We start from the raw sequence: 16,163 nt of genomic DNA, 5'->3' as shown, positions 1-16,163 counted from the left end.
AAACTAACCTGGATCTCACACATTAGAAATCTGAAGGAATCATGCTTAAAAAGGCTGAATATCATTAAAGCACTACCCAACAACTGGGGTTGAGAACAGGAAGTTCTTTTAAAAACATATAGAGTCCTAATTCTCCCTAAAATTGATTATGGGTTCATCGTACACAACTTATCCAAACCTAGTATTTTAAAAGTGTTAGAATGACCATAGGATTATATCGCACATGGCCTACCAGTGGCATGCTGTTTGATGTAAAATAATTGCCATTGGAACGACATAGAAAAATATTAAGCGTAATGTATACATGAAAAATGTCAACCACTCCCAACAACTCTACCTTCGAATACGTTTTCAACAACAGATACAAAAATTTATGTGACTATGACTAAAAATTTATGTAACAATTCTCTATCCTCGTTCTCAATTGAAGAAGCATCTGCTATAGAACGCAAACAAGAAAAAACAGCTCCATGGACCATCAAAACTCCTGCAATTAATATAGAACTAGCAGACACTGAGAAAAACCAAAGACGCTATGTTGAGCATAAAACCAGATTCTTAGGAACCAATAACAAGTCTATATGCTATAACAAAATAGACACAGGTGCCTCAAAATCTGAGTGACGAGTAGGAACCGCCATAAGCACAAAAGACAAGATAATTAAACAACACCTATCTAATCAAATGTCTATTTTCTCCGCTGAAATTTACGCAATTCACGATGCTCTAAAATGCATTAAAGAAAGTAACTTCCTAGACTATGTTATCTATGCAGATTCTATAAGTGTAATCTAAGCCCTGATGTACTCGCTTAAAAAAGAAAAAAATAACGAAATAATAGAAAACATATTAAGCATAAAGAAAATTATGCTAAAAATAAACTATTACCTGAATATGTTCATACCAAGGAATAATCGGAAACGAAAAAGTTTCCTTCCATTCTAAGAAAACAACAACACTTTCATTAAATTTCCTGATCCCTATGTCCTAACAAGAATTTATAAAATATGAAAAAACCTATATTAAAAAAAAATGGAATCGAATATACATTACATCGAATAGGACAAAAATCCACAATGTAATTAAAGATTTTTATCCACAAATCCCAAATACTGAACTCAGCAGAAAAAAGAAGACAGTAATGTCTAGGATAAGGACAGGACTCCAATATTACACATGAATATGTACTAAAGAAAACAGAACCACCCTACTGCAACAGTTGTCAAAAACCCATAATGATCTACCATCTCCTATTTGAATGCAGAAAATTTGGAATCCAAAAACAGAAACATGAAATCAACTCGGATACTGCTCTAACCTGACAAAAACATATAAAAAATACAATTAACTATATAATAAAATCAAATCTGTTTGCTAAAATCAAACGAAACCGTCGTTAATGACCTAAATGTCGATGTTACGTTAAATTCTTACACAAAAAAGAAAGGAACTTTTATATCTCAAGAAAAGGAAAACGAAATGGCAATGAAACAATTGCCATTTCAAAACTGAAATATGAAGACTCTACGAAATTGCGTACCAGGATAAAACCAAATATTATATTTACCTCCATCAATTAAAAATGCCCTTAATTGAACTATTGTAATGCTCACATCTCCGATCTCTTGATGGTTATCTTTATTTGCAGTAAACTACTATTCCATTATTATTCAAAATTCAATCAATTCTCTAGTGTATTCTTATCGTCATTATTCAGAATAATAATAACTGTATATTAAGTCACTAATAATTGTTCTTCGGATTGGTCAGGAGTAGTTTCAGCTATACTGAAATTGTTTCGCACGAATTTTTTTTATTTCTTAAAAATTAACTATTTTAGCATAAACAAATTTATTGTCAGGTTTTAATTATGTTTTAAAAAAACGTCTGCTTATTTGGATTTAAAATGATACTAACTGCACTGTTAAAAGATTTCAACGATTCAATATTTTTCTTTTACCAGTATATTGTGTTTTGATTTACAATATGTATACACAAGTTTGCAAGAAATTGGATCAATAGATTTTAAACAAATAAATATTTTTAAGAACTATTTACGTAAAGGTGATTAGTCATTCGAAAATACACAACAATTTTCGAAATATTAAACTAAATAGGTTTTGTGCTCCCAACTTTGAGAGCGATTTTCATATGTACAAGGTGCCCCATTCGAAATTTCGCATTCAATTATCTCTTAAACTATCGTTCGTTTAAAAAAATGTTTTAAATGAAACCTACCCTGATTCGAGGGGGATCTTATAATGATCACAAATTTTTGCTAGGTGGACGTGCTTCCGAGTTTTCAAAGAGACCTTAGTTTTTTTTTAATGGAACTATATTTTTTTTATCAGGGTGAATTCATTGACCTATAATACTTTGGTATTTGAAGGTCGTTCAAGGTCATTTATCACATTTCAAATATATATATATTTGCTATGGCTATGGCTATGGCTGCTATGGCTATGGCTATGGCTGCTATGGCTATGGCTATGGCTATGGCTGCTATAACTATGGCTATGGCAATGGCTGCTATGACTATGGCTATGGATGCTTTGGCTATGGCTAAAGCTGCTATGCCTATGGCTATGGCTACTATGGCTATGGCTATAGCTGCTATGGCTATGGCTCTGGTTGCTATGGCTATGGCTATGGCTGCTTTGGCTATGGCTATAGCTGCTATGGCTATGGGTCTGGCTGCTATGGTTACGGCTAAGGCTGCTATGGCTATGTCTGCTTTGGCAATTTCTTTAGATGTAATGTTTCAAATAACACATGGTATAATAAATCGTTGTTATGCCTGTACATGTCCATCAATATTTTTCATAAGAAGTAAGTGCAAATGTATCTCCAAACATGTCATAGAGCAATTGTATCACTAGTAATACGCGTACAGCGTTGCATTAATGCTGATGGATGACATTTCGAATATTACATCTAAAGAAAGTGAGTTTATTTATTATTCGTCATCTCTTTTGCATGACCTTGAATGACCTTGTGTTATACATAGGTATTTGTATTCATCTTGAGGGCTATTATATTAGATACTAAACAGAAAAATGGAGGATGCCATTTAGAAAAACAAAAGTGACCTTCATATGTTTTCGGCGGATCCACCTACAAAGAAGTGAATATGACCATGTGATGACCCCTTTAATATCAAACAACTTTTATTCAAAAAAATTTTCTATTACTCTTACAGTTTAAAAGATAATCAAGGTGAAAATTGTTATTGGGACACCCTGTATATACATACATACATGTATATGTTGCAATCAATGAAAGAAGTACGATGTCAAATATTTTTTATTACTCTGCAAAGTTTCATCAAAATCGGAGTTTAACATTCCGGTATGGTTCCTTGTTAGTTGACCTAATAGAGACTGAGAACAATTGACATACATACGGATAATCGACGTTCTCCTGCACTATTTACTGACAATTTTCTTAATTTAATTCTTACTTTTCTATTACTATTCACGCATTCTTTATTAAACTTATCGAATATTCTCAGTATTCTCTATGCAAATGAACGTTATTTAACAGTTGAAAGGAGGGAGTACGCGTAAAACAAGTTATCACAGAATTCTTAGTAAAGTTTTCAACGTAACAGTAATATTTTTTTCCTACAACATTCACGCATATAAATAGAGATTTCGAGTCAATTATAAAACGTAATTAGCAGTCTGTTTAGTAGTTACACAATTTCAACGATCCTCCGCCGTTTTCAATTATTCTACAATGATTTCCCTAGTGATTTCGAATTACAGCAAATATGAAATCGTTCGACGTATGTAATCGCTTACACCATCAATCGTGCTTAATGTAAAATCGTCTTTTGAATCATCACTATTTCAAAATTAACACATTAAAGTCTTTGGTGCACACATTTATTATTAATTGTTGCAAGTAAAAAGTAAACTTACCGGAAACCGAGAGATTCCGCAGATCATATTCTTTCTTCACTAATGTGGTGCACTTGCAGATGGAGTTGCTCAGCTGTTCGATATCCAAAACAGAAGTGTAGCAAATGACCTCTCGCCCCGGTGAAGTCTTTTGTTTCGGACATTCTGAAATTAATTAAAGTTTATTGGAGGTATAACTTAATGATGTGAAATACATTTTAAGTAACGGACATGCAAGAAGTCGAAATACTATTAATTTTAGTCAATTGATTTGCGTATAGGCATTATCACATTACAATTTTCTTAAATTTGTAATGATAGATGTAATGATACAATGTTATGTACATTGTTTTTTATGTAGTTGTAAAGAAACATTATTTATGTTATTATCATTGATAACGTTAAATTAAATCGTAAGGACTTTAATAATAATTAGAAAATATATTTGGCGTATTCTGTGTTTTCTATTGTCCACATATGTATATTTTACAAAGTTCTTAGGACATTTCTATCCATTTGCTAAGAAAATTCTTTTCGTTATCCTAGTAAAATCTATATAGATAAGGGCCTTTCATGAAAAGTTGTTTTCCGAAAATGTGACAGACTGGACTCAGGTTCCAAGCCAGAACTTGGATCTTTACTTATCCATACTGGAACACGCTTAAATAGGAGCTCCAAATTAAACTAAGGACAGTTCGATTTCGAAAGCAGCCAAAATAGGAACAAAACTGTTCAATCGACCTCAATTCGAGGTTTATTTCATATACAATTCAGAAAATAGACAATATGTTTTTTGAAACAAATCTAGGTACAAAGTGTACTCTTTCAGTAAATTTCCTAAAATGGAATTTTTTCTCTTAATCGTTATATCGTTGAGATATTTATCTTATATAATTTAATTTATTTTAAATACTTAGTTCTTATACCCAGTTGTTGTCTTCCAGATTGTATTTTAAGATGGATTTAAATAATCCCATTCTCGCTTTTGGGAGGTATGTACTATATAGAATGCGTTCCACTATTAATATAATTTTGCGTAATTTGCAGAATGTTTAATCTTCTTCGTCGAAAAGGTTGTACGATTCACGATAGCTGTAAATATTGTCGTCCAAATTAATATTGAATGATTGTAAACGATGGATCTATTTGAGTAGAAACATCAAATGTTTTAAATAGTCCGAACAATGACTTCTCACGAACTGTTAATGTGACCTTTACAAGTTATAATCCGAACAAATAGTCTTACGCTACTATGACAGGAATATTGATATTTAATCATTCAAGTTTGTGATTATCTAATTTTTTTCTCGTTAGTCGAACCAAAAATTAGCGGTTTCATAGATACGTTTGTTATGTACATTAATTAAACGTTGACATCATCCTTCGTATGTAGATGCAACCGTTGCTATAATAGTCGTTTACATAGTCGCATAGCTTTGCCGTTCTCCATCGAGGAAGAGAAGAGTGACGTAAAGGATGTTTCGTGATAAAAAAGCAACCGAGTGATTGTCGTGTGACTTGATAATAAACTTGTGAAAAGATTGAATTCAACAAGATTCACGGGGACTCACAAATTTATTCAGATAGAATTACTAAATCTGCACGTTCAAATTCTAGAAAATAAAGAAAATTTTAAATAAAGGAAGTTAAATAACAAATGAACGTAAAAACTCAAAGCGAGACGAATAGAAAAAAACAAATAGATATGTACAAATATTCTGAATAGAAGAGATCAAGGGGAGATTATATTTCTTATACAGAAAGGGCAGCATTTTGAGGAAACAATCATGTAAACAAAAATCATGGAAACAAAAATGTATGTTTTCTTATCTTTAGTTTAAAGCAGAAAATAGTTTGTGAGTAATTAATTGTGAGATGATTTAAGGAATACAATCCCGGCCACTTTACCCCACTAGCTATCTCTAACGAATCTCTATATAGTTGATTATACAAATATTTGAACACTGGTATAATTTGACTTTGGTGCTTTGCATTTACATTATACATACAATATACGAAAAAAGACGTTATTTTATATTACACAGTGTAGTTTATGGATAACAAAAATGCAAACATTTTTTTTATAACACGTAGATTATTAAATAATACAGCAAAAATGCTACATACGCGGTTGAAATTAGAAATTACCCTATGTTATGCCCGGACCATTCGCAAAATTGTGAATGTTTTTGTACAATACTATGTAAACATCCACGCGTGTAGCACGAATAAAATTACTTAGATTTTGTAGAAACATTCACTGTTTTGCTAAGAGTCGACGCGCAGAGAATTCATCCGCAGGACTCGTCCGCATCCGCGTTATATAATTTTCTCTAAATAAATAAGATGTTTCACAGTCAAACGAATTCCGTAGCAAAGCGAATATCAACAAAATCGAGTTCAATACCGAAAAATTAATTTTGGGGATACATTTCTCGATTGTTTGGTATCGAGTGATGGACGACCCGCTTCACTATGAAAGGAACATCGAAGTTTCTGCGACACGCTTGCGAGTGTTTCGCTCAACTCTGTAACGGGCCCTACAGTCGCGACCATTGTAACTCACCTAAAATTGTTAAAGGAGATAAAAGCACAGAGCAAAGGTACATGAAGCACATAACAAAAACGATGCTCGTCAATTTTTGCCTTTTTCTAACAAAGTAAAGTATACTTTAGCAACTTTAATTTTTATACAGTAGATTAAAATTTTTCTACAAAATATTCATCATATTACACAAAGATATGTATGTATTACATTTGTAACGATATTAGTTTCACTATGTCTTAAGTCATGTTTATAATTGCTAGAACGTGTTTATATTAAAGGAACTCACAAAATTTAATACGACTTGTTTTTATCATAAGTCTCTCATATTATGTCAATTTATTTGATTATTTTGAAATGAGGAATATTATAATTACCGTCGAAAGTCTTAATCTCAAGTTAAAATACGTTGTCAGAGAATACTATAATTTTGATGAAAATTAATAAGGAAAATCAAGCTCTCGATTAATACATATTAAAGCCCATTAGTAGACTGGAGATTTGTAAATAAACGGGAACCGAGAACACAATTGCTTACAATTAGACTAAAGCTTGACCTAGGATTTAACGAGTTTCTGTTTCGGAGCGAAAAGTAAGCAGTCTACGTAACACCTTACACTTGCAAAGACCTCGTCACTTACAAGATTAACTTGCCAAAAGAGGCCTTTACGTGTAATATTTTTCGGTCAAAAAAAACATCCAAACAGATTGTGGTGATCGTTATCGAGATACAATAAAACACGAGTGCGTATCCAAAAGGACTATATAAATTTAAATCGTATTGTAACGAAAACTTTTAAGTTGATATTCCAATACAGATATTAGTCCATCTTGACAATTGCACCGATATAGCTTTGATGATTAAAAAAATATATAAAATTTATTGAGAATTTCAACGTGTACAAAATGTCGTTTTTACTGAAAATGTTATGTTATTAAAGGGGCAAGTAATATACGACAAGCGAAATAAATTCGTGTAAGAATTGTAGTAGATCCGTGCTTAGTAAGCTGACTACCAGTCCGAAGGACCCCATGTTCGAATCCCTCGACTCTTTGCGCCTCTCCTATATTTTCGAATGAAAACTTTCATCGTGTTTGTATGTTTTCATTTTTCGCTAGGAAAAATCTCTATAATAAAATTAATTTATTATCCATAGTGTAGTGTGGTGCATATTATCATGAAAAATTGCATGAAATAAAATGTAACTGCACATCATATTATTCAACAGTTGAGTTTAAAGTGGATTGCATGCACGGTGTGTGTGTTTTTGTGTGAATATTAATAAATAATATTATAATGAATTCTCAATTATGATATTTTCTGTTACAAAGTTTATAATTTTCTTTTTTTTAGTAAAAAATTTATTTTATAAATTTACTTATGTCCATCATATATACGAATATCTGTCTCGAACATTCTTAAAACGTACATAAGATGTCTACGTTCTGTCTGGGACATTATCGGTATTTGTAAAACGTTTTGAATGTTTAAAACAAACGTCTTGAAATCGTCCTGAAAATATCTGTATGACGTTCTAAAGATGTCTTAAAGATGTCACGTTTTGTGACAATAGAAGCGAAATTGAAGTGAAACCAAAAGAAAGTAAAAAAGAATATATTCTTAGCAATGAAACCTATGTATTTTCTAACAAAGGAATTTGTCAAGAATCTAATAAAAGCAACATGCGCAATCTTTGTTTAAATTGTCCTGATCTGTATGTGAGTTATAGAACTGTAAACGTGTTAAACCTTTCTCTACATTTCGTCGTAAAAACAATACAAAAAATCCTCATTTTCCGAAGAGTCTGAAAAACAATTGAGATACACTGTACAGTTTATTTTTTCTAATTGTGCATTCATTGAGTCTATTTGAAATTGAAAATTTATCGCATGTCTCGTGAAACCTATCGCGCAATCAGTACACCGATGCTCCTGCCCGAGAATGGAATGTCTTCGGATGCTTTCGTCCGTTGCCGGTTGAAGATCGACCAACTTTTAATGATGTAAATGGCACCATCCTTGTACGAATAACTACTCTACTTGTCGCTGACGCAATCTAATCTTAGATGATAGGACGTCTCCGATGCGAGTCGATACGATTGCGAAATGAGAAGATCGGTGATGCTGAACCGTTCTCATCGTGTATACACATATGCGTATTTTACGTTTTAATTTGATCCTCGCTCCACGAATTTTTCTTGGGTTGCATGTATTTCAGTTAATTTAAATAGAAGGAAGGTATATAAAATGGTTACATAAAATTGTCTGGTGAAACTAACTTTAGCCAACAAAATAAATTTGAAGAATCAAATGTACTCGTTATTTGAAACGTTTAACAGTTCATTGTTGAGAATTGCAAAATCTGAATAAACTTATTTAATATCATTTACTACAATGATGACGACTGTTAATATCAACCTTAGGGTAGTTTTAATAAGTGTCACTTGTAGGTATTGAAAAAGTAAAACAACTGAAGAAAGTGTTTTTCAGGAAAAGCGGAAAGCTATTTAGTCGTAATTTTTAAAGAAATAATATTGACAAAAAGAATAGAATCGACTAACTAAAGTTCTTTTAGATAAATAATTTATTTAAAAACTATTTATTTCTTATTTGCAATAACTGATTTCGATGGTTTGATTTAAATAATTTGTAATTTACATTTTAAAAATCCTTTGAATAAACTGAACAGCTTCGAAGTTTAATTAGTAAACCTTTTTTGAGTTGTGTCACTTTTGAAATGTACGTACGATGTGGAAGTCAATGACATCGTTGCATTAATACCTAACAATGTTAATTTAAGTATACAATTTACCAAGTATATTCACTTGAACAACAGTAAACGATATCAACGTTCAAAAATCCTTATGTGTAAGCCTGTGGACGCAAAGAGCGGCAAACGGGAGAGCAATAAGCGATAAGTACATTCTAAATGTACAATTAACTGCACTATTTCCTTACTTCTTTTCATATTTTATCTATAATAGCCTCATTTTTATAATCATTTTATCCAATTGTTGCATAGTCTATTTCATACAAATCTATAAATTCTATTTATTTTGTGTTGTTTACCATTCTTTACGTAACCATGACCTTATGCCTTGAATATTGTATTCATTTTTATGTTCACGCTTAGTGTCGCGTCATCTACAAGGTCTTTAGTAACGGACATGGTTCAGTTACCTTCTACTCCTTGAACTTGTTAGATTTTACACTACCATTGAATTTATTTTAAATAGTTCAGGGTATCTTTATTATAATCTTAAAATGTCAAAGCTGTATGTGGGTCAAGTCTATATTTTGATTTTAAATATTTGACGCTCATAGAGCAAATGTTATATATCGATAGCAATTGGTTACCATAATTAGAGACCGATGCCCAAACCTAGATAGCACACGACGTCTTGAAGACGTCTATTTTATGTTCATTTGATACCTGAACGTCTCACGACATAATTTAGACGTCTTAAAAGCTGTTTAACATTAGACGTCTGCTGTTTAACATTTGGTTTTGTGTTTTAAATTGCTTTTCTGTTTTCGTTTTTTTTGCTGTTTGTAAGTTTGTTAAATCCGTGATCATTTCTTGAATTTCTTAAAATTGAGGGCTATTTTTGTTTGGTTTCCTTTAGTGATTGATGTTAATATAATTAAGTTTGTGCTTATAGTTTTAGAGTTCTAATATGAAACGGCAAGAGCAGTTTCGGTTATCTGGCATCGACTTGTGCGTATATAGTTATGAATATGTTCTTATTATTATTTCAACGGCATAATTTAGGCTCAGAACTATCCTGCTTTGTTCTAAAGTTGTTTCATTGATTTCAAAGAAAATACTATTTACACATTATGCGATAGTTTCTTATGATTAATCTAAAGACCTTCACAGACCAACGTGAATTTTCCCTCGTGGCGAATTTTTCATGGCATGCTCTTCGCACCAATATCAATTCGCATGTCTGTTTTCTCAATTCGCTACCGTTGCGGAAAATTCACATTGACTTGTGGGAGAATGGAAGCCTTTAACGGAGTTCTGAACTGAATCGATAATTTATGTTCTTTTTGCTTTACCGAGTTGAGATTGTAGAACTGTAGTCTAACATATTCTGATTAATGCTTTTAAGCTTAATACTCTAATTAAAAACTTAATACTTTTAGGAGTACTTTTTGATTTGCTCTTCAGTCATTAAGAATTACAAGTTTAATAATGTGCATTTTTTGGAGACAAAAATTCTTTTAAATATCTATTCTAGGTAAAAAAAACCCAGGTTAATTTTTGATCAAAAACAAACCCGAGTAATCTTACACTATCTATTTGTTTTATTTCGAAATTTTCCATTTAAGTTTATGCATATTTTGACATTGTTTGCATTTTCTTGAACAGGCTATACAATTCAAGCGAAAAGTTTGGAATTGCTTGCAAATTTTTATTATCTAACTTCAATCGAAATAAAACTATAGCTTGGCCTAGTTACTGGACTCACCTTGCATAGTTTCAAGAATAATACCTTGTTTCTGAAATAATAGCTTGAAATAATAATTAAATCATATCATACACATTTCTTTCTTAAATACAATTAGAATAAACGTTATTGCAAGCAGGTGAATACTTCAAAGAGGATAGTTCACTACGCGTCTACCATATGCATATCATTTATGATTTTCATTTATTTCTTATATGTTTGTATTTCGCACACAAAACATTTATACTATCAAAAATAAGATAACAAGTATAAGTACGCCTACAAAAGCAATAAGTAACCTGTTTTATCCGATTACCCTTTTTAAAGTTTTATTCAATCTTCCTCTACAGTTCTATTTAGACCAGTCATTTTTTATTGTATATAAAAATTTAATTTTGTTGGATTAGCCGCTATAGATACGACAAGAAATCAAACACAATTACGTACGTGTTTGTATTTAATTAACTGACTTAAAGAAATAAAAATAAGCAGTAAAAAACGAACTGTGTCCTCTATATCTCTTTTACAGTTCGATTTATAAAGAAACTATTACCATTTTATGATAAGTTTCTTACATCAGTGCATTTTTTCGATTGCATCTTACTACTTGAAATAACAGATATATAAGGTAAACTGTGAGATAGCTAACATGTTCGTTAATAAGGTAAAAATATTTGTTGGTCTACTATTTTCATCAACGTAAGTAATGGAGATAGAATATCTATATTTTGCACATCCATCGCTTAAATAATATAAACGGCGGTCTCGAAAACCAGTAGTTTCCACAAGATTGGTATCTCAGAATATTAAAAAATGTTTCAGATACAAGTGAAATAGTTTCAAGGGATACATAATTTAATACGATTAGCTTTTTCATTAGTGAACGCGTAAAAAACATATGAAGGTCACCAATGTTCTTTTTAATGGATTTATATATTTTCTAATATAGTAATTGATCCAACTTGGCATAGTCTACAAATAATATTACCCACTTATACAGAAAAATCAGTAGTTTAGAAAATATCTACATTTAGTAATTGAAAAAATTGACATTTACATGTCTACTAAACTAATGCTTTTAATATACATATACATATAGACTAATACTTTTTTGTAAAGAATGATTAGATAGGTTGATTAATGCATTAAACAATAATGATTTTAAAATCTAAAAATTTTTATATAGTACATTATTCTATTCGTCATTAACCTACATAGCACAAAGACATCTTAAAAATGTCTTAAATACATTCAGTAATGTCCTAAAAATGTCCAAAGGACGTCTCTAAGATGTCCGATGTTATAAATTAGTATGTCTTTAGGATGTCTTAAGAAACATTCATAAGACGTTTTAAGGACGTCCCAATTATATATATAAGACGTTTAGATAAAAATTAGACGTTTTTAAGACGTCCAAAAGCGTAAGTCTTTAGGACGTCCATGTAATGTGTCTTTAAACTAAGACTAAGACGTCTAAATTATGTCGTAAGACGCTCAGGCATAAAATTGACATAAAATAGACGTCTTCAAGACGTCGTGTGCTATCTGGGAAAGTGCTTGCTTTTATAAAAAAATTAAAGAATATTATTAAAAACATTGTATTTCTTGTGTTCTTTATGTGTAATGTATTGTTTAGGCTTGCTTTTCATAATAATAAAAAGTGTTTCAGATAACAGCTGAATGGTTTAGAGAGGGGACATCATTTGATGCGATTAGCTGTTTTCGCAGGTGAACGCATAGGGATGTTAGTTCTAAAAGTTTGCACTATATCTAACCATTCTTTACAAAAGAGTATTAATCTATATGTATATGTATATCAACAACCATTAATTTACTAGATATTTAAATGTCAATTTTTTTAACTATTAAATATTTCCTAAACTACTGATTTTTCGGTATAAGTGAGTAAATTACTACATTAGAAAATATATAAATCAATTAGAAAGAATATTGGTGACTTTTATATGTTTTCTACGCATTCACTTATCGAAAAGCTAATCGTGTCAAATTAATTATCCCTGAAGTTGATATTAAACATTTATTAAATACCATATCTATTAAGAAATATACAAATAAATATTATGGAACTGCACTGAAACGTTTCAAAAAGTATAATATCTCTTAGCTCATAGTTTGTTCAGGATCAACTTGATCACAATAGAAAAATTCATATCCTTATATCTTCATTTAATTCAAATTAATCGATTAAGTTACGCATGCAGACAAGTGTTCTAAATCCTTAAAGAATGACTCAACAAACATTTAATGGAATTATTGACGGTATAATACTCTCCATCAAATTGTGTGAGTACTTAAAAGAACTGTACACTAAACTTTTATGAGTGTTCAAACACAGAAAAGAAACAAATAAACCAGATGCTTAAAAAATGAACAAAAAAAAGTTCTATACAGACTAACTCACTAGAATCAGCCAAACTAACCTGTCATTCATCTTCACGGAAAGCAAGAATTTCCTAAATAATCCAACATAATTTTATAATTTAAAAGTGAAATTACAAAAATCACATATTCTTGTTTTGAGAATGTTAACGTTCAAAGTTCTGATTCCTCAATTCTGTATGAATTTAAGATTTTCATATTCTTGTTCTTAGAAAAAAAATGCTTATTTCTTTTATTTTTCTATCTTGCTGTAAATACTATCTTCAATTAGGCCATAAGTTAAAATTTTTTCTAAATGTGACTTATGTCGTTTAGTTTATAACTAAAGATTTCTCAACAGTGTAATATTGACAAGTTTAAGTGCTCAAATACAAAAAAAAGAATTCAAAAATGAGTTCAAAAAACCTAAACCCTAACCCACTACAGTTACTCAAACTGTCAATTCCCCTGCATCCATAAACTATAACCTGAAAATATCCAAAATTTAAACTCACCCAATCCATAAGCCAGGCTCAACAGTCCCAACAGGACCGTCAGGTACATCCTGTCACTCATCCTGTTATCCCGAAGAACCATTTTTTTGATCAGAGGCCTAAAGATCCGCTAAGCCAGCAGCAGTTGAATCAGCGGAGACCGGATCAGCGACACTGGAGCCCCGAGATCGGCGCTCATCGAGACCGAAGAGCGATCTTATACGTCTCGGTATAGCACCGGTAACGAGAAGTTCGAGTCAAGTGTTCGTAGACAAGGGAAAGCCTCTCTTTTTCTTTAGGTCGGCCGAGTGGGGACTAAGGAAGGCGAAGGATCCTTCGAGTTCCAGAGCACGTTTCAAACTGAACCTTCAGAGGATCCATGCTCTCGTAGTAAACCCTACCAATCCTATAGCAGCTGCCGAGGAACAGTGTCCAAGAGAGATGGAGTCACAGGGGATAGAATCGAGAGGAAAGGGAGGTCGGATTACGCGGGACCACGCAGATTACCGGATACCGGGTGGGGTGCACACCGGCTGGCCCAGATCGGGACTCTTTCCGTATTACACGTACGCCATCAGGTTAAAAATAGGATGTCTCGCGCGCCTTGGCGATGCAGTGAGTGCGACGTTAGGGATTACTTAACGCGATTCTTCTTGGTGTCTCTTTACCGAACGGCTCGAATGCACGCGACACCGCGTAACCCGTTCCATGTCAGGAGATCAAGGTGAACCATGCCGATCAAGGCATTTCACAGTAAACTAAAACGTTGTTTCCAGAATTCAAAAGTTGAATTTGTATACAAAACCGTATATCCCCCCCCCCCAAACACTTTTTAAATTTTTGACAATCCATTTTCATCAACTATGTTGTCAATGCTTATCAGTAACTTTTTTAACGTCATCTGGTAAGAGTTCAATTTTTCTTCGTTTGGAATTTTTTAATAAACATTTCAGTTTTTTAAATACAAAACTAAAGTTTGTGCCATATCTTTCTATGTTTAAAGTATTGAAAGATGAAAGGCCAATAACATTTTGTCTATTTGTGGATAACTTTTTCTACACAATTGCGGATGATATCTCTATCACTTTTTTTAAAAACATTATCATGCTTGTCTATTTAGACTAATCGAACCTAGAAAACATAAAAACATATTTCAGTATATCTGTAAGGAGACACATTTAAAAATAGAATCATTTTAACACCGCATCGAAAGCACATCTAAGTGACCGTTGATTTCCTTCATGCCTTATCTGAAGTTAAATTAAAGTTTGATACTTCATTAATAAGTTAAATCGTCCCGTCACTCTACTAAGAATGTACCAAAACAAGAGATAGAAGAGCTTAAATGTCGAATAGATAAGTAAATGTGTTATCATTACATCTAATGCTGTAGTTCAGGATTGTTAATTTTGCAATATGATATTTGAAATACATTTGGAAAGAAAGAAAAGCTACTCGAATTAAGCTTATTAGGTTAATGCACCTTACTAGGTCTTCTGATTGGGATACGTACATCACTATGCCAGGCCTCACGTTCAGAGTAGACGTTGCCGCGTAGCAGAACAGCAGTAGGCCCATACTCCTCTATGTGATTCTATACAGTCAAATCGATGCCAAATCTTTAATGATTTTTTCTGACTAAACGGTTCGTTTGCGACATATTTTTCTTTTCAAACGGTTTCTTTGCTAAACGATCTGAATACGATTACGTAATAATAAAAAAAAAAATAACATTAATTTTCTATGTTATAAACAATTTTGCGGACGTGTGTTCTTAGAAATGTCCATCAATCTAGAGGTGTGGATTCACCTCCTTCAGCTCTAACCATTAATATTTTTACACTCTGCACATGACCGATATCGGATTGATGCTTGAACCCAATAATGGTTTCATAATAGGGTGTCATGATAACAAAACAGATCGATTAGCAGGGTAATGATTTTGAAATAATTTATTTAATTCTTACACGAACCTAATTATAATGAACAAATTTTGTGATTTATCTGCTGTAAAAGTTTAGGATTCATAAGTTTGCTTTTCTTTCATTTTATGAAAAGGGAGTACTGAATAATAATATCTCTGTTTAATTCGGTATTAAACAGAGACATATATTTTGTATATATTTTACTTTATTTTATTTTAAGTACTACTCAGAATCTGAGTGTCAAACGTTTATTGCTCTATTCTGTACAAATTCTCTTATCTGAACACTTTTCTCCCTCAGTTAATTCGTGTAATGAAGGTTATGCTGTACTTTAAATGGAATCTTTGAATAGATCTTAAAATAGTATTTTATACCGAATTTAGATAACAAATAAAACTTGAATATATCATTAAATTACAAGAGTCATTAATAAGCTTTTATCGTGCTATCACGAACAGGGCAAT

The 16,163-nt window shown here is 31.8% G+C and overlaps 1 protein-coding gene across 1 annotated transcript in view; it reads right to left on the bottom strand.

The window, feature by feature from the left end:
* Positions 1-13,856, bottom strand: part of LOC143179660 (uncharacterized) — a 41,530-nt gene extending 27,674 nt beyond the window's left edge. Inside the window, exons 1-2 of the mRNA XM_076378974.1 lie at positions 13,796-13,856; positions 3,924-4,067 (exon numbers count right to left, since the gene is read on the bottom strand). Of these exons, the coding sequence (XP_076235089.1) occupies positions 3,924-4,067; positions 13,796-13,856 (205 nt within the window). The remainder of the gene's footprint in view (positions 1-3,923; positions 4,068-13,795) is intronic.
* Between the last annotated feature and the right edge of the window lie 2,307 nt (positions 13,857-16,163).

The sequence above is a fragment of the Calliopsis andreniformis genome, chromosome 5, assembly GCF_051401765.1.
Source record: "Calliopsis andreniformis isolate RMS-2024a chromosome 5, iyCalAndr_principal, whole genome shotgun sequence".
Classification (NCBI taxonomy): domain Eukaryota; kingdom Metazoa; phylum Arthropoda; class Insecta; order Hymenoptera; family Andrenidae; genus Calliopsis; species Calliopsis andreniformis.
The sequence above is the reverse complement of the archived record's forward strand: the minus strand, read 5'-3'. Positions and strand labels throughout refer to the sequence as shown.